General features: G+C 44.8%; 1 protein-coding gene across 6 annotated transcripts in view; it reads left to right on the forward strand.

The window, feature by feature from the left end:
- The window catches only part of TAOK3 (TAO kinase 3), a 75945-nt gene that overhangs the window by 27428 nt on the left and 23706 nt on the right, over positions 1 to 24811 (forward strand). For 4 of the 6 annotated variants that reach the window (XM_039725833.1, XM_039725834.1, XM_039725836.1 and 1 more), the window contains exons 2-13: positions 5125 to 5214; positions 6385 to 6595; positions 9168 to 9239; positions 10118 to 10219; positions 10495 to 10540; positions 11159 to 11255; positions 13062 to 13175; positions 14558 to 14649; positions 16537 to 16630; positions 17982 to 18063; positions 20505 to 20684; positions 23428 to 23634. In XM_039725833.1, coding sequence (XP_039581767.1) covers positions 6476 to 6595; positions 9168 to 9239; positions 10118 to 10219; positions 10495 to 10540; positions 11159 to 11255; positions 13062 to 13175; positions 14558 to 14649; positions 16537 to 16630; positions 17982 to 18063; positions 20505 to 20684; positions 23428 to 23634 — 1206 coding nt within the window. In that variant the 5' untranslated portion in view covers positions 5125 to 5214; positions 6385 to 6475. The remainder of the gene's footprint in view (positions 1 to 5124; positions 5215 to 6384; positions 6596 to 9167; positions 9240 to 10117; positions 10220 to 10494; positions 10541 to 11158; positions 11256 to 13061; positions 13176 to 14557; positions 14650 to 16536; positions 16631 to 17981; positions 18064 to 20504; positions 20685 to 23427; positions 23635 to 24811) is intronic. The other 2 variants (XM_039725837.1, XM_039725838.1) reach the window with 2 other exon arrangements.

The following is a 24811-nucleotide window of genomic DNA, read 5'->3' on the forward strand; positions in this document are numbered from 1 at the left end:
CTGGGGATCCTGCAGCTCTGAGCTGTAATGCAGGTGAGTAGGAGCAGCTCAGATCTCACTGCACCATCACCCTGGACACTCTGGACCCCTCTGGGAATAGATTTGTCAGTTGCTGCTTGGTTTTTTTTTTGTTTTATTTTTCTTGATTATGTGATGGTCAAAATATAAACTCTTTTTTGAAAAGTACCTAAAAATAGATTTAAACTGCAAAATGGATCCAGCTCTTTGGAAGCCATTACATTAATAGGTAGGAAACTCTGAGTGTGCTGGTGTCTCTTGAGGCTTCCACAAACAAATCCAATGACTTATTTGTGCCTCTGAGTAGCACACACAGCATAATACTCATCAATTTATAATGGTCTGGAGTTTTAAGCAACATGATGAAGAGCCTGATAAAAACATTAAAGAGAAGAAAAAGATGATGAAAATAGGGAGGCAATTTTCTCAATTTCATGACCCATCTGTGATGCTTTTTAGAGATGTTTTGGTGAGATGATCTGACAAAATTTGTATTTCTGTGCATGATGCTACTTGGACTTATGTATGTTAGGGTTTAAAATGATTCCCAGATCTTTCCTCCCTTCCAGATGTACTGCTGAATTATTTCAAGTGTGCCATGATGAAATATTATGAAATGTTGTTGCTGGGAGCAGGAAGCCTTTTTTCTTCCCTTTATTTTTAATTAGGCAAGGTTTATTTCATGACTTAAAGTGTTTAATCTTGTTAAATAAACCTGAGAAACTCTAACAATGCTCTCTAGATTTTATGGTTAAATACGGGTTCTAATCCAAGCCATGTTAATTACCCTTAAACTTAACAAGGGCATACATATTTCATTAAATTGTTTTAAATTCAACAGGAAGACTATTGGGAAGCTACACCCAGTGCCTCTTGCCTTTTCATTACATGTCTGTTGTGAGAATGATGCTGTTTGACTTTTAAACTGAAGCTCAGGCCGTACCCCATGATTTGGGGTAGCTGTGATTACAATATTTAGCAAAGCAGTGGAATTTCAGAGCACAACTGGGACTATTCCTTTGGGGAGGGCTGGCCTGTGGCTTGATTTCATACTTGTTGAAACATTCCCGATGACTAAAACTGATTGTTTCTTGACTTCAGGCCCACTGATTTGATTTTTTAATTTATTTTTTTAATAAGGTTGTCTTATTTTAATTTTTTAATGAGTTTATTGTCTTTTGCTGCATAAATAATGATGATAGGGGAATTATAAATTGAAAGTTTCCTTTAGAACTACTGCTCCTCATCAGGAAATAAAGCTGGTTTTGTGAAGGCATTTATCTACAACAAGCCCTGCAAGTTATTAGCTGGATTTCATACCCCAGGGGCAGCGTGCAGCAGTGGCCTGGGTCGGAACAGTTGTGATTCAGGCTTTTATTAGCATGAGTAATGTGTGAACTCCTCCTGACCTGATGCACACACAGCTCTGCGCTGCCCTGACCCCCGAGCGCAGCGCTGGGCTGGAATTCCAGGTGCACTGCAGAGGGAAATTCCTGCACTTCTGCTCAAAGCTGGAGGTGGTGAACAGCTGTGGCTGCACCCAGATGTTTGTGGCAATGGGGGTGGTGTTGACTTGGGTGTTCTGGGGAGTTATTCCTTGGAGAAGCCATCAGCAGAGGTGATGTTTGAGGAGCTGCTGCTGGTGCCACTGCTGTGGCTCTGGTCACTGCCCAGCTTTCCTGGCACATTGTCCCCATGTCCTGAGCCTGCTCCTCCTGCTGTGTGCCCTCAGGGACACTGCCCTGATACCTGCAGAGCCCCAAATGCTCAGGAATATTTGTCCTTCCTGCTGAAGGTCACTGGGTACCTTCTGTTCCAGTTCCATCCCGAGTGAATCGTTTTGCTTCAGAGAAATCTGAGGGAAGGACGTGAGAGGACTTGCTGCTTCTAAACCAGAATGAAATCTTTCCTGAGTGTCTTGCAATTGGTGATTAATTTAAGCAAACAAAGGCTGTAGTGGAGATGCTTTTTGTATGCCCTGTTCATAGTTTGAGTTTCTGTGCCAGGTGTGTGAATCTGACTGGTTTAAGCATTGAAATGGGTGAAGTGCCTGGAAAAAACACATATGTTGTGTTCATTTACATCAAGTTAGCTGGGAAAGTAATTCTTAACAATCAAAGAAATGACACTGAACAGCTTAAAACATGGAAGTTCCAGAGTGTTCTCCAAAAAGCTTCTCTGAAATAATGGGCTGTTCATCCAGGGCTGTGGTCTTCATGTGAGGGAATCAGGCCAGGATGAAGTGTTTGTGTTTGGCTGGCCAGCCAGCCATATGTACCAATTAAAGGGAAGGGGAAGAGCTCCAGTTTCTTAAAAACAACACAAAACCTGCCCAAATCAAACCAACAAAACCATGTCAGTTTGTGGGTGGGGACTGCAGGGGAACTTGAACACCTTCCTTACTTCAAGCTCAAAAGGTTTCTTACTTAGAACAGTTATCAGCTGAATTTGTCTCAGAATTTCCTTCTTTACATTGTGTTCCAGGTTTTGGAGAGACTGAAGTGATGAAATGGGGCTCTGTGCTCGCCATTCTTGGGAAAATAATTCTGGTGTGAATTTATTCCCCTCAAAATAGGCATCTAAAAATGGGTGCATGAGCCATGTCATGTTGCTCCTCCTCTGAGTGGAATCTGCTGCTGGTCCACCCTGTTTCCTGTAGTTTGTTTTTCTGCATGGAGTGGAAAACTTTGTCCTTGTTTTGGGAAGTACCCTGGTGTAGTTAGGAACTAAAATTAATTTTGTGAGTTTCTGGGCACATTTGAAACAGCCCTGTGGTGCTGTGAGATGCAATTCAAGCTGGGTTTTCACAAGCCACACACTCAGAGTTCTCAAGTTTATCTCATTGACTGACATCATTTTAGATCCATGGATTATTTGGAAATGTCAGTTTAGCTCCTCTTAAAAATGCTTCCAGTTGTGTTTTGTTCTTATATGTGGGTCAAGGTCTTTTTTGTTGGTATTAATACCGCACCTGGAAGTTTTAAGTGGTCCTTTGTGTAGCAAAAGTAGTTAGTTAATGGTTTTTTAATGGGAGGGTTGCTTAGTATTGAGGGAACTCTGCTGTCTGAACAGAATGCTGACCTCCCAAACCCACAAAATCCAGTTACTTGTCACTCCCCTAAGTCACTGCCAGTGTGATTAATGATCTTTCCTTTTGAGGTCTTCAGGACATGCGGGGTCTCAAAATGCTACTTTACAAGGATAAAAAGTAGAAATCAGGCTTCTAACAGAAATTGTTTCTTGGTGTATAAAGTCAGCACTTTGGTAATGAAAAGGTCCTGCTCAAATTGACCATACCTTCAGCTTAAGTTTTTCCTACTAATGGCACTCAACTCTTACAGTGCTCTGCCTTGATTTAAACAATTTTTATTGCAGTATCCACATCTAGATGAGAGTTGTGATATTAAGGATTTGTGACCTTGCCAGCCTCAGTGGAAGAGCTGTGATGTGCACCTGTGGTGTTTTACACTGTCAGGACCCAAACTGTGGCCCTGGTGTCTGCAGAGGGCTCTCAGGGTTTGTGGGATCCTGTGCATCACTCTGTGGTCGTGTTCAATCAGCACAGCTCAGGTTGCTGTTGATTCACTTTCCATCCTAAGTTTTTTTATTTTCATTACTGGGAAATAACAGCCCTGCTGAGCAGACTTACCAGGAAGATTTACTTGCCTCACTACTCGTGTCTGCCCTAATTGGAAAATGACATTATTACTTAGGGCTTAACTCTAAGTATTGACATTTAGCCTCCCATTTTAAATACCTTGAATACTGGAGCTGCACAGCCTTTCTTAATGGCAGAGAGGTTCATTTGACTGGAGATGGATAAACTGTTTTCTCCATCAGTTTGTTTTTATTTTTTTAAAGCCAGATGGATTTCTCTGTTGGCTGAAGAATGTCAGACCTGAAATACTGCATTCTTTGCCCTGTCTGCAGGGCTGTAGTAAATATAGCACCTTTGGGTGAGGCCAATCAGCTGAAAATGAATAATAATTTCATTCATCTGGCTTTTGTTTATATTTGAATTTTTTTTAAAAGCAAAACAGTGCAGAACCTTTTTTTGGTGCTCTTCAAATAGCCTTTTAACAGCTTGATACTATTGGCCTGTGGTGAGATAAAGTAACAAAAATAACATTTTTGGTAATGTTAGCTATTAACAGAAAGATTTCTGCTCATTTATTTTTTCCCTAATAAAGGAGAACATGAGTTAGTGTGTCATTAAATCAGGTGCCTATTAATTCAGATTTTGGCAGTGGTAACTATTGCGCTGTGCTTAACTTGGAAGCATTTCTGCTGTGCATGTAGCTACAGGATACCATTTTCCATGAGTTCAGGCTGTTCCCAGCTCTCCCTGTGTCCCAGTCCCCTGAGGGGACAGCAGTGGCTCTTTGGGGTGTCCCTACACCCATGGGAGTGGGTGGCTGCAGTGGGGCCATCCCTGACTGATCTGATGGCAACTGGTGGGGCTCAGTGGCTCCTTTTCCATCTTCTCACTGCTCATCCTCTCCCTGGTGGAGTTCAGCAGTGTTTGACTTGCTGGTGCCCAGGGCTTTCCCTGGAATCTTGTGTGTCATCAGGCAGAGCACAGAGTCCAGTAATGGGCACAGCCTTGTCAGCTTCTGACAGAATCATGGAATGGTTTGGGTTGGAAGGGACCTTAAAGCCCATCCAGGGCCACCCCCTGCCATGGCAGGGACACCTTCCACTGTCCCAGGCTGCTCCAAGCCCATCCAGCCTGGCCTTGGACACTGCCAGGGATGGGGATTTTTTTTCTGAGCTTTGTCCTTTTTATAGATGATCTAAAAAGCAGGGTCTGAGAGGGAGCTTCCTGTGCTCTAGCAAGCTTAAGAGTCTTTATGAAAGCCAAAGAACTTGGCATTTAACCTCTTTTCCTGGTTTTCTGTCCTCCAGCGATATATAGTCCAAGGACTTTGGAGCACAGAAGTGTTTTATCCCCACCTAAAGACACCCCATAAACATTCTCAGCCAGTTCTCCTTGTGCTTCCCCTTTGTTCACTGGTCTTTACTGGATGTGGTGTTTTGTATGTTAGAATAAGGTGTAAAACTTCAAAAATCATGTTTCTAAATCCAATTCCTTTTTTTTCTTTGCAGAGTAGGAGAGTCTGGAGGGCTGGGAGCACGGGACAATGCTGCTGGAAGGAATGTGAGCCACGGAGCATGGTTGGTGCCACAGCTATCCAGGTGGGCTCCTCTCACTGCCCCTCTCCTCCTTGCTCCATCACTGGCCCTCTGCCAGGGAGGCTGTCTCAGCACCTGGCCAAAATTCTGCTTTCATCCAGATGGCATTTGAAATTCAAAACCTTCTAAAGCCTTTTCTATGTGTGTTTTAGTTTAAAATGTGTCTGATTGTTACATTTCAGCTGGTCATTAAATGTTGCCCTGGTGTGTATCATGGTATAGGCTGAAGGGCCTGCTGGGTGTTTGCAGGAGTTTGATGTGCACAGATAAGATGTGGCCTCAGTGAAGGAGGTGCTGAACCACAGGTGTGAAAGTACCTCGAGCCTGATGGAAACTGCTCCAAGTGACTCAGCTGCAGCTCCTCTGCTGCATTTCACAAGCCAAAAGCAGATGAGTAAAGGCCCCCATCAGTGCTTTGCATATGAATATTTAATGAGTCAATGCCCATTTTTCAAGATGTTTTGTTAAGAATTGGAAAACTTCCTGATATTAGGATGTTTCTGCTTTCTGTTTTCCTTCCCACACAAATAAAATTTTGGGGATGAATACTGAAAGTCTTCATTTAGGTGCAGCTCAGTTCTGTGCTAAGGAAGAATTTAAGGAGGCAAAGATGTGCCCTATAGAATGGAATTTAGGATTCTTCAAAAGCAATTCCATGTGCTGGGAGCAGTCACAATCCAGCAGCACTGGCTGTCATGCAGCTCTGAGTAAATAAATGAGAAATAACAATTACATGGCTGCAAAGTGTTGCTGTGGAATAGCAGCTGACTTTTCCACCAGCTGGCAATTGGGAGTAGAGAAACAAAGCAAACAGCCCAGGAAAGTAGGAGGAACAACAGAGAGTCTAAAAACTGACACACTGGGAGCCTGGCGTGAAGAATAACAAACTCCTGTCACAGGATGTTTTGCATAGCAACAGCACTCTTGAATTCAAGTGGACTTCAGTGTCACTGCAGCACTTGCTTCCTGTGTGAGATAAAGAGCTGTTGTATCCTGAATGCGTTTTAATCTCTCAATCTAAATAGGACTAATAATTAAAAAGAATTGGCCGGAGGGAGGAAGCAATGGTGAAGCCTATTGCTGCTGGAAGTGTTTCCTCTGGTGTTGCTGTCAGAGAAGTGTGAACAGCAGCACGTGCAGGGGAAGCAGATGAAAGATGAACTTTGCCAGCAGGTGCTGAGAGCTGTCTGCAAAGGGCTTTGTCGATGAGGGGAGGAGCTGGCTGGGACCTGAGAGCACAGAGCAGTTCCTGACACGCTTCACCATGCGCAAAGGGGTGCCAAAGGACCCAGAGATAGCTGACCTGTTCTACAAAGATGATCCCGAGGAAATATTCGTGGGTTTGCATGAAATCGGACATGGAAGCTTCGGAGCAGTTTACTTTGTAAGTAGAGTTGGTTCTTTTCTTGGAGAACGGAATAATTTCAAGTCATGTTTTAGAGGCTTTTGAGCATTTCTAGAAGGAGGTGTTCCTTGAGCTTTTAGTGCTTTGTGTGCATTAGTTTTGTGACAGCACATCTCAAAAAGAAGTGTTTCCAAACCACTCCTGGTGTCTTGAATGTTCCAGCTGTATTTATATTGTATTTGCAGGGATCCCCATGGCAGGGAAGAAAGATGCACCTGACTCCATGTTCTCAGAAGGCTAATTTATTACTTTATGATTCTATATTATATTAAAGAACACTATACTATACTAAAGAATACAGAAAGGATACTTACTGAATGCTAAAAAGATAATAATAAAACTCATTACTCCTTCTAGAGTCATGACACAGCTTGGCCCTGATTGGCCAAAGAGCCAAAACAACTCAGAGCAGAATCCAGTGAAACGATCACCTGTGGGTGCACAATACACAAACACATTCCCCAAATGCGCACAACACAGGAGAAGCAAGTGAGATAAGAATTGTTTTCCTTTTCTCTGAGGCTTCTCAGCTTCCCGGGAGAAAAATCCTGGGTGAAGGGATTTTTTCAGAGAATGTGAATGCCACATATTTATGGTAGCAGTTTACTATAGTCTTAATAGTGCACCCAGCTGTCCAGGTCAAGTATTTTATGTTTTTATGCTGAAAGTTGAATTTAAACAGCTGAAAATTAATTTACCAAACTGGAATTTCAAGATACTTGGAGCTCTTATGTTTGGAAATCTCTACAATTTCCTGTATGGCAAAAGCAAAGAGAGAGTCCTCAGAGGAATGGGAATTCAGACAGGAAGGATGTATGGCACTCATTGATACAGGCAAGAGAATTTAATCTGGAAATGAGAAAAAAGGTGCTTTTACAGTTGGTATCAAACAAAGCCAAATCCAAAATACTGGAATTGGAAAGAATTACAATCCAGTTGGCATTAGTGAGACTGAAGTAGAATCCATATTGAAAAAATCAGTTAAAGCCAAATTGAAAGCTGCTTGGAACCATGGTCAGCCACTCAGGAGGATCAGGTTCACTGGAGCTGGGTTTCTGAATATCAGACAGTAAAGTATTAAGATCCTTGACATATTTCTGACATATTTAGCTGATAATGTAAGTTATTTCAAGCATTCCAATTTACTGTTTGGAGTTGTGTGAAGTGATGGAGGTGTTGGTGGAACTGTTGTAAGGAGAGGAACCTTAAGTATTTCATGTGTATTTTCAGGGATAACAATATAATTTCTCAAGGTTTCATCTCAAATAGGCCCAAACTGCCTCAGCACATGGCTGTTCCCAGGTGTGCTCACAGAGCCCTGGGAGTTGTCTCAGCCAGGAGCATCCCAAGCTCTTGGTGCAGCCAGACCTTCCCCCCAGCTCTGGGAAGGTGGCAGTGCGTCCTTCAGTGACAAATCCCAGCTGGAAGGACAGACAGCATGGTGGAGCTGCTTGGAATTCATGTGACAGGCAGAAAGGAAGCATAAATACATCTGAGTAAAACACTCTTGATCTTCTCTGTGCTGAATCAGGGTGACAGGTGGTGGGGAAGGGCTTTGCCTTGTCCCAGAGTTTCTCATTTTCAGCTTTCTCTGTCTCATTTGAGGAGTGTGAGCTGTGAGGGGCCTGTGTCACCTCCCTTCAGTAATTCCTGTGCCCCTCTGGTTCACTCAACACAGTTTTCCTTTGAAGTTCCCACATGCCTCAAAAAAATGTCATTAGTTAATACATCACTTGAAAGGAGGATTTACCACATTTAGCTCCTATTATAGTTTAAGCTTTTAACTGTCACTAATTTTTTTTGTCCCCAAAATGGTTGGAGGTACAGAGATTTCAGCAACTGTTTTAAGACCAGAAGCTTGACTTTTTTTACCATTAAAAAGCAGAAATGAGGGCAGTGCCAGTCCAAGCGAGGAGAGATATTTCCAAACCTGAGTTTTTAGCCTCTAATTGCCATCCCTGCATCATTCAGGCTGCAGAAAAGTAGAATTTTGATGGCTGCATAATCTTCATCACAAAACTAAGGTCTAGTGCAGTGAAAGGAAAGTTTTTTAATTTAGACAAATTCCAGGTTGAATCATCTTATTGAAGCTGGAAATTGAAATAGCTGTTTAAGAATGTCGTTGTTGTATGGAGTTTTTGGATGAAATCATGGAGATTTTGATACACCTCTTTATTTGTTTCTTTGGCAAACATTTTTGCCAAAGGTTCATCTAAAACTGTTTCTACTGTAATTCCAATAAAACTGTATTTTGAGGCTTCTCAGTAGGTGCAATATTGGGCCTTTTACATATCAATAGAGAAGTAGCACAAAGTCTGAGGAAGGAACAGTGGATATGGCCAGATAAAATCAGGGAAAAGCATCCTAACAGTTGTGTGGTAAATCATATCCTGAGGAAGATGTCTCTGAGGTGCAGGAGCTTGCAAGGATATAGGAGAAAAAAGCCTGCATTTGCCACAGGCACAGCTCGCTCCATGGGGAGAGGGGGAAAATGAAGTTTTTTTCCAATCTGTTTCTTGCTTTTTTCAATGTTTCTCTTTCCCTACTCCAGGCTACGAATTCCCACACTAATGAGGTGGTGGCAGTCAAGAAGATGTCCTACAGTGGAAAGCAAACAAATGAGGTGAGAGGAAAAAAGGCAACTGTGCATTCAGGAGCTGTGGCAGCTCCAGTGGAAATGTGAGCCGTGGAATGAGCTGCAGCTCTGATTTGACCCCAACAGAACAGCTTTTAATGCAGGAGCTGCTCCCTTCCATGGGAATCGTGGAGGTTTGCAGAAAGAAAATGAGTTTATGCAAATTTTGACAAATAGTTCGGTTGAAGGAAGCGGGTGGGGATTCAGAATGCCTGGATGGGGCTTGTGTCAGAAATAATTTTCTTAAGAAGTGTGGTAAGAGCACACTGGCCACTGGAGCACATCTCTCTGAAATTCTTGAGAATCTATCAAATTGCCAAGAGCTGCTAATTTCAGTTGTTGTGTGTTAATGGTTCCTCTTATTTTTGTGTGGAACTTGGACCCACTGATCCTTTGGACGGGTGTGTGGATGTGCAGGGTGTGTTTGTTTGTTAAGAGCAAACAGGGATGGTTTAAACTCATTTTTCCTTGCTTTTCCTCCCAAATGTCAGTGGTTCTGTGCTGTGTTACATAAGGTGAGCAGCTCACTGCTGCTTTCTGTAGTTTCTCACTAACTTTGAGGCCACTGAACACTTTAATTTGCAAAGCAGCAGCATTTAAGTGAAATGTATTGCAGTTAAAATGAGGAAGAAAATTATTTTGGCAGTCCTCAAGCTATTAAATATATCTTGGGGCTATCCCAGTGCAGGAAGGACCCAGACAGCTGATTTACAGCTGTGCTTTTGCAACACTGACTTTCCATCTTCATATTGTAAAATAGTTTTATGGTCCCTTTTCAGACTGTCCTGCAGTGTGTGGTGCATGAATGGATGTAGAGGATTAAGAAGAGAAATGCATTGATACTTTTTGCTTTATTTTTTCATTAGAAATGGCAGGATATCATCAAAGAAGTCAAGTTTCTGCAGCAGCTGAAGCACCCCAACACCATAGAGTACAAGGGCTGTTACCTGAAGGAGCACACGGCGTGGGTGAGTGAGGGGCATGGGGAGCAAATGCACACTGCAGCACTCAAATCCTCAGCACGGGCTCTGAAATAGCTTTGGGGTTGTGCTGAGCAGTACTAAAATAAAGTCAAATTGTGCATCTTCTGATGGAAAGCTAACAAAACCTACTACTTTTTTTTTTTCCCCTTAATAAGGGCGTTAAAGCCATCATGTGATTTAAATTTGAAATGTAAAGATGTTTCCTAATTTCAGAGTTCTTCCAGAGATACTTGAAGGCATGATGTTCTCTTTTTTTGCAGTTGGTTATGGAGTACTGTTTAGGATCAGCTTCTGATTTGTTAGAAGGTAAGTTTGATATATGCTGGATTTTCTTTTTGCCAGTGCCCCCCACCTGACTTTGATGGGAGTGGAGTGGAGTTTTGCAGGTGCTACAGGTGTTCTGTCTGTCCTGCTTCATTCTGTAGGAACAATTTTAGTCTTTCCCAGGGCTATAGATAGTTGGCATGCACATTTTAATTTTGTCAAGTGAAGGTGTAAATGTGTACAGGTATGTTCCTGTAATCTGTGCCTCTTTAGGCTGCCTGGTTTTGGAATATCCATAATAAAATCCTGCAGAGATCACCTTTGTCCCTGCCTTGCAGTGTGCAGGAATAATTAGATGGGTTTTGGAAGAGGAAGTTGATGTCACCTCAACAGTGGAACAGCACCTGCAGAGAAATAGGAGAATCTAAGTCAAAACAGGGAGTCAAACCAAAGTTTACAAAAATCAGTGTTCCTTGGGGGGCCAAGATCACAGTTTGGGTTGGGAGGGACCTTAAAACCCTCTCAGGGAAGAATTCTTCCCTAATTTCTCTTAATAGCAGACTGGTAGGATTCCTTTCTTTGAAAAAACACTTTCTCAGGAAAATATCCCATTTATTTTCTTCTGGTTTGTTTTATTTTCTTGATTTTTTTCCCCCATAGTTCACAAGAAGCCGCTCCAGGAGGTGGAGATTGCTGCCATCACCCACGGTGCCTTGCAGGGGCTGGCCTACCTGCACTCCCACTGTAGGATCCACAGGTGAGGCTGGAGCTGCTGCCCTTCCATCTGCTGCTCCCTGGAGTCTCAAAGCTGCTTGGAAACTTATTCTACCACCCTTGGAAAAAGTTATTCTGCCAGCATTTTTTCTGCCTTGTTGGCAATTGTTCTGTGCAGACCCTGCTAACAAAGGCTACCCAGGAATATTGCACTGAACACTAATAGAAGAATATCACCCTAAATGTGCCAAATAAATAGGAGTTCACTGAGCTAGACTATGTCTAAGACTAGATATTTTTTCATATTTACATGTGAATAACTAAAACTGTATTGGTTTTGCACAGTCTGGTTTTTGGTAGCAGGGAGGCCACAGAGGTATGATGGAATCACAATTAGGTGATGGAAGTGTAAGTCAAGGATAAAACTACCTGAGGAGAAATCCAAGCACTTTTCCATGGAAGGTGGCAGAGCCCTGGAACAGCTGCCCAGGGAGAGTGTGGATTTTCCCTCTCTGGTGACATTCCAATCCCCCCATGCCACATTTCTGTGTCACCTGCTCCAGGGGGTTGCTCTGGGTGGTCTCCAGAGGTCCCTTCCAACCCCAGCTATCCCATGCTTCTGTGACCTGGATTTCATCCAAACAGTACAAAGGGTATTCCAGCTGTTCCCTGCTGAGGTGGGGACGCCAATCTGCACACGCAGAGATGAGGAGCAGCGACACATCCCCGCTTTGGTGGCAGCTGTGCAGAAAGGGACAGGCGAGGGGGGCAGCCCTGCCTGGGCGGCGAGCAGCGCCCTGCTGCCGGCACAGCCCCGGCCAGAGCTTCCTCTGCCGGTGGGAACGGCGAGGCTGAGGGAGAAGGGGCAGGATTTGGGGGTTGGGGACGCGGTTTTGGGGTTGGGGACTCAATTTTGGGGTTGGGGTCGCGGTTTGGGAGCGGGACCTGGCGCGGGGCCGCCACCTGGCGGCGAGGGAGCGGCGCTGCAGCCCCCGCGCGGCCGGTGGCGCCGAGGGTGCAAAAAGAGGGAATTCTTGGGTTTTTTGTTACTTAATCGCAGGCACAAGGCTGGCAGATGTGTTGCTGATAGCTGATGTTGCTGTTGAGCGTGGTTTGGTTTGGAAGGGGCTTTAAAGTTTATCCAGTGCCACCCCTGCCATGGGCAGGGACACCTTTCACTGTCCCTGGTGGCTCCAAGCCCTGCCAGGGATCCAGGGGCAGCCACAGCTGCTCTGGGCACCTGTGCCAGGGCCTCATCACCCTTACAGGGAAGAATTCCTTCCTAATTTCCCATCTAACCTGCTCTCTGTCAGTGGAAAGCCATTCCTTGTGTCCTGTCCCTCCATCCCTTGTAACCAGGGAATAAATCCCTCTCCATCTTTCTTGTAGGCTCCCTTCAGGTATTGGCAGGTCCCAATTAGGTCACCCTGAAGCCTTCTGTTTTCCAGGCTGAACAATTCCAGTTCTCTCAGCCTTTCCTTGTGGGAGAGGTGCTCCATCCCTTTGGCTGTTGGACAGGGGAGGTGACAGCAGAGGGGACAGCCTGTGCTGTCTCTTTTGTACTTTTGAGGTGTTCATTCTTGCACACACAAGACTTCAGCACTTGTCCTGAAGCAGGAGTGTCAGGATGTAGCACTTGTGGATGAAATATTCCATAGTATTGCTTTTGAAGCAGTGCTGCCCAGGGGATGGGGGGGTGGAGGTTACTCTGGGCTTGCTGTGAAACACTGCCAGTGAATTCCTCTCTGTGTCTCTGTCCCAGCATTACAAATTGCAGACAAAAGCATCTCACCAGAGTTCGCATCATGCTGAATTACTTCTTTTTCCTCTTTTTTTTTCTCTCTTAAAGGGATATTAAAGCTGGAAATATTCTTCTAACAGAACCAGGTCAAGTGAAACTCGCTGATTTTGGGTCTGCATCTATAGTCTCCCCTGCCAACTCTTTTGTGGGAACGCCTTACTGGTGAGTGAAGCCTGCAGTGCTTTAGTCCTTTGTAGAACTGCTCTCTTCCCTTTCCAGTGCTTCACAATTCAATAACAATACCTGGATAAAATCTTCATTGGCCAAGCAGTTTTCCTGACATCCCTGTGTCCAGGTTTCAGGAAGTCTGTCCTTGCTCAGGGTCTGTAAGAAGAGGTTTGGGCTGTGCAGTGCTTGGAGATGGCTCCACTCTTGTAGTGCCATTGGCTTAAAAATACCTCACACTTCCCACAGTGATGGGACTGAGGCACTCATGGAGAAAGGGGATCCTGTCTGTCTGACTGGAAGTCACACAGCTACTCCAGTCCTGTTTTGAAGGAATTGCTGAAGGGTCACCTGAGTTCCTTGGCATTCCCAGCACTGAGGACCAGCACAGCTCCACGCTCCACTGGTTTTGTGGCAGAGGCCCCAGGCAGTGCTGGGAGGTCACCATGGCCCAGCCTTGGAATGAGGCCGTTTGGCAGGAAGCCTTTTTTTGAAAGAACACAATTTAACAGGCTGGATTTCTGCAGGCTGGGCCTGCTACTTCTCTGTCCCCACTTCATCCCTTTATCCTGGACCACCACTGTTCCCAGTTTCCCTGTTCCATTCACAGCTGCACCCCCAGGCTGCATTTGTCTGCTGGGAATGCTCCTGGTGTGCCAAGGAGCAGCCTGGGGGAGGGTGCCAGGGGTGCCTCTAGGGCTCTCCCAGCCCTTGCTGTCAGCCTGCAGCTACAGTGCCTTTGGAAATAGGGGGTTCTCCCATGTGCCAGTGTATTCTGCTAACAGAAAGATGATTGGGCTAATCCTTTTTCTCCCCGCCTTTCCCCTTCTTTTCTCTCCTCCTTTCCCCCCTTTCTCTCCCCTTTCCCCCTTCTTTTCTCTTTCCTTTCCCCCTTTCCCCCCTTTCCCTTTTCCATTTCCCCCTTCTTTTCTCCCCCCTTTCCTCTTTTGCTTTTTCCCCCTTTCCCTCTTTTTTCTCCCCCTTCCTCTTTTGCTTATTCCCCCCCTTTCTCTTTTTCTCTCATCTTTTCCCCTTATTTTCTCTCTTTCCCCCTTATTTTCTCTCCTCTTTTCCTCTTTTTTCTCCCCTTTCCCCCCTTTTTTTTCTCTCCCCCTTTCCTGTTCTTTTCTCCACTCTTTCCTCTTTCACTTCCCCTCCCTTCCTCTTTTTTCTCCCCCCTTTCCTCTTTTGCTTCTCCCCGCTCCTGTGAGAAGTTGCTGCTGTGGTCAGTGCTTGTTCCACTCCAGCACACTGTTCCTCAGCTCCCTGCTGTCTGTCCAGCCCCGTGGCTCTGCTCAGGGCTCTGGAGCCAGCTCAGCTGGGGTGCCTGGGGTGTCCCTGCGTGTCCCCTGACGCAGCCTTTGCTCTGTGCTTGGCAGGATGGCACCAGAGGTGATCCTTGCGATGGACGAGGGGCAGTACGATGGCAAGGTGGATGTTTGGTCCCTGGGGATCACCTGCATCGAGTTAGGTGAGTGAGCACACAGCTGGGGTGGGCAATTAGCTCTGCAGTGTGTTAGGAGCTCCTGCAAAAAGGGAAAATCCTTATTCCTCATCAGTTCTCCCCTTTAAAATGCCTGACTTGGAGCACTTTGATAGTTGAGTTAAATCTTTTTCTGCTGGCAAATCACTAATGCCCTGTGCTTTCATGTTGGTCTGGTGTGCTCAGTTATTCCCTGGAGAGCCAGAGCATTTTGCTCTTGAGTGAGAGGAAACCATGGTTTGTCATGTGTGTTTTCCAAGCTGCACTCAGAGAAAGTTGTCCCAGCTGTTGTGCCAAGGGAACTGGTGTCCTAAGGATTGTGTGTCAGAAGGGACCTACATTTAATTTTCAATTCTTCTTACTTCCCTGCTCTCTGAAGCAAAAATCTTCAATCTCAGCTGAAAAGTTTGTGCCATGAATCATCGTGGACAGGTTCTTTATGGGAAGAGGAGAAAAGGGTTTGCACCTCAGAGGGCAAATGATACACATCCCCAGAGCCTGGAGCAGAGGTGGATGTGCTGGCAGGTACACAGAGCAGACTCTGAGTGTGTGTTCAAGTTTGAGTATTGACACTGCATGTGCTGAGTAGATTATTTTCAAAAATCAGTCTTGATATGGATTCTATTTAACAGCAGTACATCAGTAACTTATTGTGTGGGTGAGTTCACTGAGAATGTCATTGGTGAATGTTTAATCAGCAGAAATGTGTGAGATAACAAAGAGGGGGATGTGCAGAAGAAGTGTTGTCTCCAGAATTGAGATGGTGTAGATAACCAGTAACTAACACAGCTGTATTTCATGTGCAGCATGCTGACACAGTCTGTATTTTGACATAAAGAATGCCAGAATTGGAAGTTTTAGGCTGCTGTTGTTGTGCATGGCCAATGATTTTTGTTTGTGTGGAGTTCAGGTGTGTCACAGCCTCCCAAGGAGTAAATCACAGCAGCAGGAGAGACTGTGCAACCCTCTGTAGACACAGTCTTGGTACCAGAATTTCTGCAGAGCTTTTTACTCAGGAACCTCAAAGATGATGGATTTGCTTCCCTTAAAAATACCCTTTTGAGAAGCATTAAACTTTTTTAAACTTCGAACTTCGCTTGATTCTCTGTGTGAACACGAGGTCAGGCAGCAGTGGGAGGAGCTCTCTTGTGAGCTTTCTTTGAATGCTGATGTATTAATTCCTGGTGTAGCTGAAGTGAGTAGTGGCTAAGGAAAAGCAGATGTGGTGCTTTGCCTGCATGGCAAAGGCTCTGGCCTGAAAGAACTGAGAAATCCTGGCACCCCTGACCTTGAGGAGAACCAGCCTCCCCCAGAACTGTGGGCTCTGCCCTCCTGAGAGGTCAGGGGCTGCTGGCCAGGTGCCCTCTGGGTGCAAGGACTGGAAGGATTTCAGTGAGAGGGAGTTCGTGGCACATCTGGCAGGTGAATTGGGTAACCTGTCCCACTTGCAGTGACAAATGAGGCAGGCAGCCACTTTTCCTGTAATCCACATGTTCCAGCAGTGCATCAAACAGCTGTGGGGACTGATACAGCATTTCCTGGCCCTGAACTGTGCCTGGGATTAGTTTTGCTCAGTTTCAGCTGATTTTGCCACAGCAGATCAGGTGTGAGATGTTGCAGTTACAGTAAAATTTACTGCAAACTCTTCCTTATAATTTGTATCCTGCTCTCTTTGGATTTTGTCATCCAAGTGAACAGCAGCTTTCCTTGAGTGGGTGTGCTGGTCTCACCTGGAATATTAAAATAATTGGCCTAAGTGTGATGACAGCAGCACTGGGTATTGATTTAGCACTGATACCCTGCTCATGCTTCCATGCATTTCTCTTTTCTTTGCAGACAGCCTTATCACACCTTTCTGTTCTTTTCTCTTCCCAGCTGAAAGGAAGCCTCCACTTTTCAACATGAATGCAATGAGTGCCTTATATCACATAGCCCAGAACGATTCCCCTAGGTTACAGTCAAGTGAATGGTAAGAGAACCATTAACAGCTGATTTTTGTTGTTTATTTCCCTGAAAATGCCCTGTGACACTGCACAGTTCAAGCCTGACAAGGAACACTGGTGGCTGCAGTGCAGTGATTTGTGTGTGTTCTCAAATCCTGTGTATGTTAGCTCAATTTTGAACTTCTGTCACTCTGGCTGATCTACAATCTGAAAGTGTGGAGGTGTTAATTCTGGGGTGTAGCTGCTATGGGAATTAAAATACTCTCAGATGTGTTAAACCAGCCATGGCTGAGCATCAGCAAAGTTTCCAGCTCCCAAAGATCTCTGTTGGCAGTTGAGTTGTAGGCATTGCTGTGCAGCTGAAATGTGGAGAAAGGGAGGAGAGTGTGGAAGTAATTGGGTATTTTTGTCAGTGGAGGACTCCAAAAGCCCTCAGAGCTCTGTGGCCAGTGAATGCTCCCTGTGCTCCAGCCTTGTTCCAGAGTCTGAGCTTGGACACAAGAACACTTTGTTGTTCTGAGGGTTCCCAGTTCCCAGGATTGGGATGTTGCTGTTGAGTGATGCTTGGCAGAGTCTGCAGAAGGCTTGAAACAAAAGCTCCTGGTGAGGTGTGCAGTTCCCCCATTTCTCTGCTGGGCATTTGGGCAGCACAACTGTTTAATTGCTGATCATTGTATCAAGACCACTCCAGTTTCCTCATTTCACCCTCTGTTTTGCCTATTTTTCAAGGTTCCAGACTTGCTCTGCTGCCTGCAGTGTGGTCTCCACGTTCTGTGGAGGATTTGCAGAGCAGAGACAGCTGTGGATAAACACAGCACCACATCAGTGCTCTGGATGGCAAGCACTTGTTTACAGTGTCCTGTTGGCTCTCCTGGAGTCACCAAGGTGCCTTTTGTGCTCCTTTTGAGTCCAGTGGCACCAGAAAAATCATTTCCTTCTTTCCAGCTGGGATCAAACCTCAAATAAAGCCTCAAGTGTTGAACTGAGCATTGAGGCAGGGTTCCCTCTGTAACCTCCCAGAGATCAGTGAGTGCATTTCTGGAGTTTCCAATAATTCCACTGTCCTTTGTTTTTAAGCAGTTGAAGTAAAATCAAAATTAGTGACTGGTAGATGTAGTTCTCACCTGGTTTCCAGTTTGTGCTTGGGGATAGTTGTGTGTCTATATTGTTTCAACAACCTTTAATTGGGAAAGAATTGATGAGATCAGCCTGGAATTTGGAAAACCCAGTTAGTTCCTCTGCCTTAGAACTTAAGAACAAATTAGTCAACACTTTTCTTTTGCTTTGCACTGATAAGTTTGAATATATACCAGATCCTGAGCTTCTTTTTTTTAATTTAGATTTTTTCATTTTTTTTTTCATTTTTTGATTTTGCAGGTCAGACTCCTTTAGGGGATTTGTTGATTACTGCTTACAGAAAATACCTCAGGAAAGGCCATCATCAACAGATTTGTTACGGGTAATTTATCAAATCCTTTCCAGAAATCTGGGGGGAAATCTGTTTGTCTACCAAAATAATTGTAAACATGGTGAACAAATATTTGCCATTACAAAAATCCACTCTTTGGTTGTTTTTTGTTTTGTTTTGTTTTCTTTCCCCCTCCATTCATGCATCACACTTAGCACTTAAAAATAGCATTAAGGGGATAGGCCAAGGCTGACTTCCTCCCCTAATGAAACCACCAGACCCAAAAGTTGTTTAAATCCTTTTAATGGTTTCTGTACTGAACCCAATTAGTTAAACTCATTTTGGAAGGGGTTTTTACAGGTCCCTAATTGCCAGGAGCCTGTAGGAGGGGGACCTGAGTGATGTGTGTAGAGTTTGCCAAGGTTTTGTCAGTGAATCATGAATCAGCCCCAGCTGAAGTCGTTTGGGTTGAGTTTACCTGGGAAGTAGAGGAACTGCTTACAGCTCCAAGGGCTTTGCTTTTGGGAAATCCAGGAGCAGCCTTCCATTAGAAGGTAGGGGGATGTGAAATCCTTTCCAGCCCCATTTCCATCAGGCTTTGGCTTTTAAGTCATGCCTTTCTTTAAAGTTGATTATTAGCCCTGCTCTCCCTCTGGCTGCCAATGACCTCTCCAGGTAAATGATGAAGGAGCTGTTTGTGCTCCCTTTGGCACCTGGTGTATTTTTTTATTTCCTGTGGTATATTTGTGCTGTGGCAAATAATCAGTGTTTTGTTCCCTGGTTCTGCTTGTAGCACCCTGACCAGCTAATAGGTTTATGTTGTGAGTTTTGGAATGATTCATTCCTGGGGATTGGCAGCCTTGCTGCTCTCTAGGAACAGGCTGAGTTCATTGAAGGATGTCATTTCAGGAGTACCTTAGGTTGGAGTCTGTACAAACAATTAGAGCTGAGATCTGAGTGTGAAATCCTGTATATTCCATATTTTATATTTATATTTTATTTATATTTATGTCTGCCCTACACTTTTCACATGGTCTCATTTTAATATTTCAGTGCACACATAGAATAGATTTAGGTTCAGGATCATGGCTCCAAATGCTTTGCTGCTTTCTAAAAATGATCTACAGTGAGATAAAAATGGGTTCCTTTTTTCTCCTAATCATAAATAAGCTGCAGATTGTTACTGTTCACAGAGAAATAAATGGTGGTTATCTGCATTGAGGAGCAGAAATGATTCATTTTGTTTCTGTGTGAAATGATGTTAAGAACTTTTAGCTCTGATTCAAAAATAAACACCATCACTACAAGCAAAATTGGGTACTGAAATGACTGGCTGTCCCCAGTAGCAAAACTCAAATGCACAACAGTTTGAATTCAATTAAAAACGAGAAATCAGCTTGTGGCATGATGCTCTCCTTGTTTATTTACAAATCATTAAAAGATGATTAGCTCATCCTTTCAGCTCTTTTGTTGAAGGCTCCTGGTTTAGGGTGGGCTGGGGCTCCATGAGCTGCTCACTGCAGCTCCAGGGATGAGTTCACTCCTGAGTGAGCCCACAGAAGAGCCTGGAGGCTGAGCAGGCAGAGGTGACCTCCTGAGAATTTCCTTCAGCTGGGTCCAGCTCTTGAGGCTCTATCAAAAGCCCCTTGTGGCATTTGCAATGTGCAGCAGAGAACAATTTTTTTTTTCCATCGCCAATTTTTCCGTTTTCACTGTTTTTCTACAAGCGTGCAGAGGATGTTTGTGCCCTAAAGCCATCCCCCTTGGGAAGCAGCACACCCAGCTGTAGGGATCCCATAAAAGTATTGGCAAGTGTTCACTCAGGGTGTCTGCTTTAGCCAGGGTTAAATGGGAAAGCTGGAGACTTTTATATCCACTGCCAGCTGTACAGTGCAGGAGAATGTATCTGGTAAATCAGAGAAGAGGCTTTAATCATGTTCCTAAATACCATTAAAGAACTTATTAAGCCTGCATTTAAAACCTGTGCAGGAGTTGGCAAGAGCCTAATTTGATTTCAACTCTGGCTACAAAAGTTTTAGGTATAAATAAACTTTGTGGTCTCTTTGCTGGCTTTATATGTGAATTGGAATAATGGGTGCAGGATAAATCTTTGCAGGTTGATTCTTGTTTGTTCTGGATGCATTTTGTTCATTCCTGTGCCTGCAAAGTTTGAAGTGTCACTTTGTGTGTTTTGAGTGAACCCACTCAGGAAGGGACAAATCATCTGTGTAGCCTGGAGAGCTCAGAAAACCTGACCCCAGCACGAGCTCAGTGTGTGTGGAGCCTTTGAGAAAGGCTATTGCCAGTTATTGAATATGAGCAGATAAATTGCAAGAATGGGGGCTGTCACTTCAGGGGTCTGACAAGTCCCCCCTGTCCAGTTGAACCCCAGAGTGTGCAGTGAGCTGTTCTGTCTCCTTTAACAAGTCCCCCCTGTCCAGTTGAACCCCAGAGTGTGCAGTGAGCTGTTCTGTCTGTCTCCTTTAACCCAGCACGATTTTGTCCGCCGGGAGCGGCCGCCCAGGGTGCTCCTAGACCTGATCCAGAGGACCAAGGATGCAGTGAGGGAGCTGGACAACCTGCAGTACCGGAAAATGAAGAAAATCCTCTTCCAGGAGACACGGAATGGCCCCCTGAACGAGTCCCAGGAGGAGGAGGAGGTACTGGAGATGGTTTGTCACCCCATTCACACTGTTACAAGTCATTTCAGGGCCAGGGAGGTGTTCCTGTCCTTAGGGTGGCAGAACAAGAGCAGCCTAGGTGAGGAATGTTGTTGGAATCTCATCTGGATCAGCGGAGAGACAGGAGAGGATAATGAGTGAAAGTAGTCCTTGCTCAGTGTTAAAGCTGCCAATTACTGTACATGTGGAACTTTGGATTATTTCCAGTGCTGCCCTTTCTTCTGGAAGCCTTAGGGAAGAAACTCATTCTGAGGGAGGTTCTCTGTGAGAAGTGGCTCCCAGCCTGTGTGGAGGAGGGTCTTTGACAGCCCAAGCTTTTCTTTCTCATCTGCACAGTCAAAACAACTCCATTAATGTTAATATTTTTTCAATTACCATAACTTTACAGTAACGTAATTGGCCTCTCATGAGCTGAGAAGCAAATCACTGAATTAGAAAGACTTATTTTTTTAAAATTCTTTAATGTTAAGGAAGAAAAAGGTTAAAGACCTAAAATGCAGCTTCAGTTTAAATCTTGTAATAAACAACCCACTTAATAAGTGTATGATAATTGACCCTAACTGTGGCTGAGAGAAGGAAACCAGTCATTTTTCAATTGATGAGCTTAGATGGAAATTAATGTCACTTGGTGCAGGCACAATGCATAAATAAATCCATGACTGCTTCTCAATGAAAAGCACTGGCAGACAAATTGATGTCTGTGTTCCTTTGCTCCAGTGGAGTGAGCCAATAACACACAGCAAGGTGCCCAAGCTCAGAGGATCTTCAGGGTTTGAGGTTTGGGGGTGTCAAATGCTCTTTGAAAGCTAAACTGGTTGAAGAAATGGCACGTGGAGCTGCAGGAGGAGGGACTGGCACTTTGGGAAGCTGCCCCAAAGGAGCAAGAGCAGCAACTGCTGTGATTGAAGGTCCCTTCCAGCTTCCAGAGCTGGAGCTTAGCTGGGGACTGGGGGATTGTCAGACCTGTGCCCTGAAACCTCCCAGTTTGTCTCCCCACGTGTGACAAGCTGTCAGCAGAGTGCCAGGGAATGCTTTCCCACTTGGCTGTTGAGCACTTGCAGCTCAACAGCAAACACGTGGTGGTGTTTGGCTCCAAGGTGTGTCTTCTGTTCCTCCTGTCCCCACTCTGAGGAGAGCAGGGAGGAGCTGTTGTGTCTGCAGGGAGGGCAGGGATGCAGCTGACACTCTGCATGTGCACAGCATGCCCTGCACTGACCCCTGAGCCCTGTCCCAGCACAGGAGGTGTCACTGCTCGTGTGTGTCACTAACTGGGCAGGGAGAGCAGCCCCAGCACGTGCTGCAGTTCCTGCTGGGCTGGGGACACAACCTGCCCCACTGGAAATGCCACCAGGCACTTCCTTCTTCTACCTTGGGCTTTCTGAGGTGGAAGATGAGCCTTAAAAATCTTTAACATGCAAGATATTACTAATGCTTTGCTCAGAGCCCTCCCAAGAAGGTGAAAGTTGAAGTCAGGAAGGAAGTGCTAAGGTTGCATATGCAATCTCATCTCTGTCCTTCCTGCATAAACATTCATTAGTGACACAGCCTCAGATCCTTCATTATGTGATTTCTTCTGCAACTCTACATAAGCATCCTGAAAATATTTTCATTCCCCTGTGCCTATGTTCTCTGTAAAATAGTATTATTCTGGATTTTAAGTGCTCTCACACAGGCTCTGAATGATCTGCTGATTGCTTCAAAAATAATCACACAATCAAAGGCAAATCTGTCAAGTCTCAATTTTATCTTTCTGTCGGTCTCCAACAAAATGAGTTCCCTGTTAATTGATTTGTAATGGAATTCTCCCCAAGCTCCCTTCAGAGGCCAGGGAAAACTGGATGCAGCAGCAGGCTGCTCCTTTTAGTGAGTCAAGGCTGCTTCACCCCAGGAGCTGAAGGATGTTCAGAGTTCTGTCCTCACTGTGAGCTCCTTACGAGCCTCTTTGGTGCCACTAGTTAATTACAAAGGACTCCATAAATTCTCTCAATCAGTCCAGACTAAGTGCATACTCTGGCATTACTGTACTGCCGTGGGTATGGAAGAAGAAAAAAGGCTGCTAACTCCTGATACTTGGCTGTAGAATCAAAAATACCTCTTGTATGAGGAATCTTTATTTATGTATATCCAAGTTTTAACCCCTATAATAGTGCAGGCTCATCTGAGTCAGCTGCTAAGATTATTCAGTCACATTTATTTTGGCTGAAAACACAAGATTCAAGGGGTTTTTAGCTTGGTAAAATGGAATTGCTGACTGCTTGGGACATGGAGGCTAAAACCTCTACACCATGTAGAATATATAAAATAATAAATAGATTCATTGTCTTAGATATTTTCTGAGTCAGGAAATGTGTTATAGCAGATCCTGACTTGAAGCATTGTTTTAGTTCAAACTTGGATAATTTCTCTTAATTATGAGGCTCCTTTCACCAGCCATCCAGTACTCCTGGATGTCTCCTATCAAGCCAGGAGCCATGCCCAGACTTAAGGATATGTGGAAAAAAAATGGCTTGAAACCTGATGTGATCAGATTGCAGGGAAAAAGGCAGGGGCTGCCTGTCTGATACGGAGCATTCCAGAACCCAAACAGCCCTTTGAGATGTGCAGTTGGCAAAATAATGCCCAAGGACCCTTGAAGCCTGCAGAGTCACCTTTAAAACAAACTCTGGGCGTTGCAGGCACGTGCTGGGCAGGAGATCTCCTGCAGGATCTGTAACTGATGCCCCTTGTTTTATAGGACAGTGAGCATGGATCAAACCTGAGTAGGAAGATGGACAGTCTGGGCAGCAACCATTCCATCCCCAGCATGTCTGTGAGCACAGGCAGCCAGAGCAGCAGTGTGAGCAGCATGCAGGAGGTCCTGGATGAGAGCAGCCCTGAGCTGGTCATGATGCATAGTGACGAGAGCACCATTAATTCCACCTCCTCCGTTGTTCACAAGAAGGTACGTGTGCCCTGCTGCTCTGTGCTGAGAGCAGGAGCTGCTGCTGGGCTTGCCAGAGTCAAGTTCTGTGGGGTTTTTGTCTTTAAAAGCACCTAAAGAACCTCTGCCCATGAAAAGAGGTTGCTACTCCAGGAGCTGTCAGTGCCTAGGCAGGGTCCCCCAGGCTCCCCGCATGCCCAGCCCTGCATGAGCACCCCTTCCTCTGCTTGGGACATGCTTGTTTCCTTGGGAATGCCTGTGCTGTGCTCTGTGTTGGTCCTGGCAGCCAAGCTAACCCTCTGCCAGGCCCAGTGTGTGATTCCAACCTGCCTGCACTCGGATTTCCCTTGTGAGGAGTGGAAGTGTGCAGGGCTTTGGACCCTTCCCACGAGGTACGTTTGGGGTCAGGTCCCACTGGATGCCCTCCTGCTGCTTTGCTGCATGCTGTGATCTGATGCCTTTCCTTTTCCTAGGGCTGGATCTCGAGCTAAGGTTGTCTAGCTGTAAGCCAGCATCTCATCTCCACTGTTTGTCTGACTAAAATAGTTTTGGCTTGGCCTAAGCAGTGTCATTTGCTAGTGGGCAGCAAAATGTAGGTTGGTTGTGTTGGTTTCATTTGCAAGGAACTTCAAAGTGTACATTTGCTTTTTGCCAGAGGAGCTAAAACATCGCAGCAGCATGAAAAGTATGAATTTCTTGTTTGTAAGGTTACAGTAAGGCTTGGTTGTAACTAACTAAATATTTGTAAGCAGTTTTTTCCTCCTGAAGTGCAGGGTTTGTGACGTTGAATATTAAGAACTATTGAAACATTTTGTCTTCAACAAAACATGGTCTTACATATTTAAAGATAATGGCAGAGAAGTTGCAAAGGTTTTAGGAGTTTTCTCTTTTTCTTCTTTCCTAAAGACACTTGACAGCATCTTTAGAGAAGATGTTTATTCAGAAAGGTGAAAATAAGGTTTTAGGTACCAGATGCCAGCCCTTGGAACTGTCCTGAATAAAAGAGCAGCACCACTGATGGATGTCCTGGTGGTTATGATTGGAGCTCTTTCTTATTTTGTATAGGCTTTCAAAATGTGTGTTAACTTTAATTTCACGTTGTTAAATACCCATATTTACTTGTGCATTAAACTGGAAGTTTGAGGGACTGATTTTCACAGAATTTATAGGTTACAATCACTGCTCAGAGTTGTTATAT

This window comes from Passer montanus, unplaced genomic scaffold (assembly GCF_014805655.1).
Source record: "Passer montanus isolate IOZ18808 unplaced genomic scaffold, ASM1480565v1 scaffold57, whole genome shotgun sequence".
NCBI classification, from domain to species: Eukaryota; Metazoa; Chordata; class Aves; order Passeriformes; family Passeridae; genus Passer; species Passer montanus.